General features: G+C 37.2%; 1 protein-coding gene across 1 annotated transcript; it reads left to right on the forward strand.

The window, feature by feature from the left end:
- Window positions 1-4,362: 4,362 nt before the first annotated feature.
- On the forward strand, window positions 4,363-5,322 carry LOC308415503 (olfactory receptor 10C1-like; the record flags this gene model as incomplete). The annotated part of the gene is made up of 1 exon (XM_080910545.1): window positions 4,363-5,322. One exon carries the CDS (start codon window positions 4,363-4,365, stop codon window positions 5,320-5,322), a length of 960 nt encoding a protein of 319 aa, XP_080766671.1.
- Window positions 5,323-5,937: the final 615 nt, after the last annotated feature.

Genomic DNA, 5,937 nt, shown 5'->3' on the forward strand with positions numbered 1-5,937 from the left:
TAAAAATGTTTGTGGCCAGAAGTTCCAAAAGTGTTCAATAAGCATAAATAGGTGTTCAGCTAATAAGTAGTATAAACTAGAACCAGGAACAATACTACAGCATTTATGTCTTAGGTACTTTCTTCTGCTCTTCACTGGAATCCCAGAGAAGTAAATGATGACAGTCTTTCTAAGATTCAAGTTATCAGATAGGTAAACTCTTATACATTTTGGAAGAAGGAATTTGAAAGAAGTATCAAAAAAAAAAAAATAGAGCCAGAGTGATTCTTCAACCTCAGGCAAATTAATAACAGATTGATTTTTCCAGAAACATCTGTATGAAAATTGGAAATTTTTCTTGTCTGAGTACCTGTAGGGACTTTAAGGAAACTCCACTTATATTTTAGACTGAAAAATAAAGTGCTGTGGGGACTGCTCTCTGTGCTCTGTAGACTAGTGAGTAACATCCCCAGGAACTATCCCTAGATGCCTCTGGTAGTAATCCTTCAGGTTGCACTAACCAGAAATACCTGAAAATATTGCCAAACATTGCAGCCTTATAAATCCAAGTCTGAAGAATGATTGCTTGTCTAGCTTGTTAAGAATGTAAAAAGTTATATTCAATCAAGTACATTATTAAATTTCATGATCAAAGGAAAGTCTGGGTAGTTTGGTTTAATTTCTCTTTCCATGTGAGGGGGAAAATGGTTGCATCCAAGAAGAAAATGGGCTGTTGGAGCTTTCCCAGAGGTATTTGGACCTATGTAATCATAACTGTTCGGGGGTAAACTAGAAGTCCTGCTAGTTAATAATGTGTGCATATTCTGCTGGTTATTGCATTGTTGGGTGATTCCATCATTGTGCCATATCATAAAGTCTGCTCACAGCCATGTTAGATATTATAATCTTATAAGACCACCAGCCTGTAGGTAGACTTCTACCTATTGATTGAAATGTCACTGCGATGCACATATACTATAGATAATAAAAAGGATGAAAGTATTGACAATAAAATCACAGTGAAAACTATTTACTTTTTACCAACTACGATACTAAGTGTTTTGCATAGACCATTGTGCTGATTAATCATAATATCTCTGTAGGTAGTTTAAATATGTACTAGGTAACTTAAGGCTAGGATATTGTAACAAAGACCAGAATATTTAGTAACAGACAAAATAGGCAGATGTTTATCTCCATGATAAGACTCCCAATTCTAGACCTCTATCCCACTCAGTAAAAAGGATAAAAAGGGTAATTTGATGATTTGGATATTTCTTTTTTAAAAACAGTCTAGAAGCTATGCATCTCATCCTGTTCATATCTGTTAGTTCAACCCAACTGCAAAAGTGAATGTGGACTTCTGATAGGTAGTAATATCTATAAGCAGCTATAAGGTCTAAGACTATTTTAAATCTTTATGTTTTGTTTTTTAAAAAATTAACATCCATTTAGTGTGTATGTAACTCAGAGGAACACTTCAGGAGTCTTTTCTCATTTTCTACCATGTGGGTTCTTGGATTTAACTCAAATTGTCAAGCTTAGAGCTGTGCACCTTTACTTGCTGAGCCATCTGGCCAGCCTGTAAATAATGTTTTAGTGGAACATAAGAACTTCCCTTCATTTCTGTATTATCTTTGCTGTATCTTTAGCATCACAGCATTTAAGAAATACTTGTAACAAACACAAAGGTTGGCTCCAAGAGCTTAAAATGTTACTTCCTGGCCTTTAAAAAAAAAAAAAAAAAAAAACACTTTCCAATCTATGATCTAGAAGAGAAAGTTGATATTTGGAGACATCTAAATAGGTTATGTGAAGCTTCTTAGTTAACAGTTGAAAAGCACAGAGGCATAGGGAGCACACCCAAGTGTTTTGAGGTACCATGTGGAAATGTTGCTGAGAAATGAACACAGTTTATCCTGTTCACCCTGTCATACATACTACCTTATCAAATTATGAAGGAAGCATTCTCTCTACTCGGCAATATTCAAAGAAATAAGGACTCTGGTGAATAAAAGGGAGATATCTCTGCTTTCCTGGATCATACATTAGGAAAGTATTCGAATTAAGTTTAATGTATTCATATTATATGGTGTGTTTGATATGTGCTGCAAGCCAAGAAAAAGTTTGTAAAGAAGGGAAAGTGGCAACAGAATGGACTAAGGGGTCATTGAAAGAAATGGTTAATGATGCCCGCAGTTTTGAAGAAACCATGGAGAATGAGACTCAGCCAAAGCTTTTGTGAAGGAGGCAGGAGACTGTACTGAGAACATCCAATGAAAACCACGAGTTCCCTCTCAAAGAGGAAGTTGAATCCAGGGTCAGGAGCTGGACAAGAGCAGGAGCCAAAAGAACAAAGAGAGCTGTGTGGGTGCCTGCAGCTTGTGTGTGGAGGGGAACTGGTACAGAATGGATGTGGAGGAGAAAGACTAACTAAAAGGTATAAGAGCCTTGTGGAAAGTTTGCCTTTTAACTCTGTTAGACAGAATTTTTCTAAAATCCCTTTGCACAAAAACATAGAATATGCATGCAAATTCCCACACATATAAATTATAGAAGGCACTTTGTCTAGGTTCATGGTAGAAAGATCATGCCTATTGAAATCACATGGGGCTGTGCATATTCAGTCTGCTTTATGTTCATTTGATACCGTGAGGCAAATTGTTAGTATTGTTATTAGATGTGATTTATTGAATATTTTCTAAATGGTGGGCGCTTTAAATGATCTCATCAAAGCCTTAAATAGCTACATTAGTTTATACTAATGGCATTTAAAATTATCTTGAGGTTAAATTAAGTGTTAAAATTAAGTGATGATAGGTAATAGTTAAGAAGTAATAACAGGATCTGTGAGATGGCTCAGTGGATTAGTGTGCTCGCTGCTAAGCCAGATGACCTGATTTTGATTTCTAGCACTCACATGGTAGAGGGAGAGAACAGACCTCCACAAATTATTCTCTAATCTGTACACATGTGCCATGGTACATGTTCATACATGCATATACCCTAAATAAATAAATGTAAGTAAAAATTTCAAAGTAGTAAAAAAATCATACAATTTGCCTTCTTCGCATTTATATTGTTTTTCATATTTCACTACGCAGTGATTAGCAATGTTAGTTAATCCTTCTAGGGGGTTATTTTCTATACTTTTTCCATGTACAAAGTATTTATTGCTTATTTTGTGTTGCTAGGTGTCGCAGTCTCTTCTCATCCCTGTATTTCTCAAAGGAGGCAGCTGAGGTGAAGACAGGTAAAGTAACACGGCTGAGGTTGCACAGACATACATAGACAGGATGAGATTTGATCTGGGCAGTGTTGTGTCCTTCATTATTATCCCAACAACAAATTACCAAACAGGCCAATAACAAAAGTTGAAGGATAAAAAAAAAAAACATGCTAATTTCTCTTGTTGCCAATAAATATGGAAAGCCTGTTTACTTGGGTCTGGTGACCTAACCCATAGTCATTATCTCCAAAGTCCTGTAGAACAAATATGCCACTTGGCTGACATCATAAACCCAAATTTGAAGTGAGAACAAGGATTGTATATGTGCCTTTTCTCTTTGAATATATGACGGCATCAAGATATATGTGTACCTGTGTGTGCATGCATGCAAGTCTTTGCATAGGCTTCTGTAATATGAATTTAACTGTAGTTTAATATGTCATCTTCTAGGCTTCATACTTAAGCATAAATCCCAGCATTTTATAAGGCAATATTTAAAAATAAAATTCATTATTCTCATTTAGGGTATACACCTAGGAATTTTTTTTCGCATATTTTTTAGCCTACTCTCTTATGCATCTGCAACAGGAATGACTTCCAAATAAGCTCGGGTGACCCCGTGGCACCGATGGGATGCTTCTCTGCAACAGTCTTGGCATTTCAGCTCTTATTTCATGCTTTACTCAAGAAGGCCACAAATCTGAACTGCTGTGAGGGCTATCATTTCTTTGAATTGTCAATATTTAGCAAGGATTTTCCTCGTGAATTTCTTCTGTGCAAATGACAGATTCTAATCATGGTCTCTACACATCTCCTTTGAATGTGAATTTGAGGGTATTGGCTTGCTCTTTCAGATTTACAGGTGTTAACCTGCTCACGGTATAATTTGTTCCTTCAGGGTTGGGAATCCATTTTCACTAGGTTGTTCTTCCAATTCAGACTCCTCATTCTTGTTTTATACACTGCTTAGATGACAGATCAGTTGATTTCTAGAAACAGCTTCCCAAAGGCAAACTTAACTGCCTCTAATAGGAACCAAAATCAAGAAATAGCCCTTCAGTGCAGCATTCTAACCACTAATAGAAAGGGATCACATGTGTGACAGAGTGATCTGACATACTGGTATGAAGAAACTGAGACTCTCTCAGGATTACATGCCTGCAGTGGGTCCAGAAAATACTACTATGATGGTAAGCGAGTTTTTTCTAATAGGGTTTGGAGACATCAAGGAACTCAACCCCCTGCTCTTCCTGGTATTTGGCATTGTATATCTAGTCACAGTTTCTGCTAATCTTCTTCTTGTGACACTGGTATGCACTCAACAAGAACTCCAGACTCCAATGTACTTCTTTCTGGCAAACCTTTCATGCTTAGAAGTTTGTTATACATCCAATGTTGTACCCCGGATGTTGGTGGACTTGCTGCGGGAACACAGGATGATTTCTATGGTAGGTTGTATAATTCAGCTATACTTCTTTGGGGCCCTGGGAAGCACTGAGTGTTATCTCCTGGCAGTAATGTCATATGACAGGTACCTGGCTATCTGCTGGCCCCTGCACTATTCAACATTATTACATGGAACCCTATGTGTGCAACTAGCAATTGGCTCATGGCTTTGTGGCTTCTTGGTGGCAGCTGCCTTCCAGGCTGCTATGCTATCCAGCTTAAATTTCTGTGGAGGCTATGAGGTTGACCATTTCTTCTGTGACTTGAAACCTCTGCAGAAGCTCTCCTGCTCTGATCCCCATCTGGTAAACCTGGTCTGCGTGAGTCTAACAACCCTGGTAACCCTGATCCCCTTTGGACTAACTTTAACCTCATACTGGAAGATTCTTACAGTGGTCGTGCGCATACCTTCCATTATTGGCAGGAAAAAGGCATTTTCTACTTGTTCTTCTCATCTAGTAGTTGTGACCTTGTTTTATGGGACTTTAATCTTGGTCTATGCTGTACCATTAGCTGGTCAGGTGCCAGCTCTCAACAAGACCTTCTCCTTGTTCTATACTGTTATTACTCCAATGTGTAATCCTCTCATCTACAGCCTCAAAAACAAAGATGTCAAGGAGGCTCTGCAAAAATTTAATATTCAGTTCTGTGATTTTAGCTTTACTTAACCAGTTGAAATGGTAGCAATTGTGAAGCAAAAACAATTTTCCAATCATCAAGGAAGTCTTAGTGAGACTAGAAAAGTGTAGATCCAAACAATTGCTATGTCACCAGATCACTTTCTAAGGACAAGTTTTTATTAATATACTTTGAATAGTCTAGTCTTCCTTAAGCATATTTACATTGTGAGAGGAAATAGATACCTGCTAGTTTATAGGAAGGAGTATGAAGAAGGTACATAACATGTAATTGTTGCATCCAGTGTCTCCAGGAACAGAGCCTAGGACCTAAGAACTGAGTTTTGCTTGTGTTTCATTCCCATTCATTGAAATGTAACATGGAACCAAATTAATATTACAATTAATAGATGTCAATAAAAATAGAAACATGACAATCCTTGTTTTGGTCCCACAGGGTCTTGTATTTTATTTTTGGAAAATTTAATACTTGTATATACAGAATATTGTCCATTTCTCCCCTATACCTTTCTTTTTCATTCAAAAATCCCCATTCTTTTTCATATGAAAGCTCTTTTTTTCAAGTCCCCTCCTAGGTTTGTGTGTTTATCTGTTTGTTGTCCACTGGGTTTAGTTATGCGTCCTTGCATGAGTATCAGACAAGAA

The sequence above is a fragment of the Micromys minutus genome (genome assembly GCF_963924665.1).
Source record: "Micromys minutus genome assembly, chromosome: X".
Lineage (NCBI taxonomy): Eukaryota > Metazoa > Chordata > Mammalia > Rodentia > Muridae > Micromys > Micromys minutus.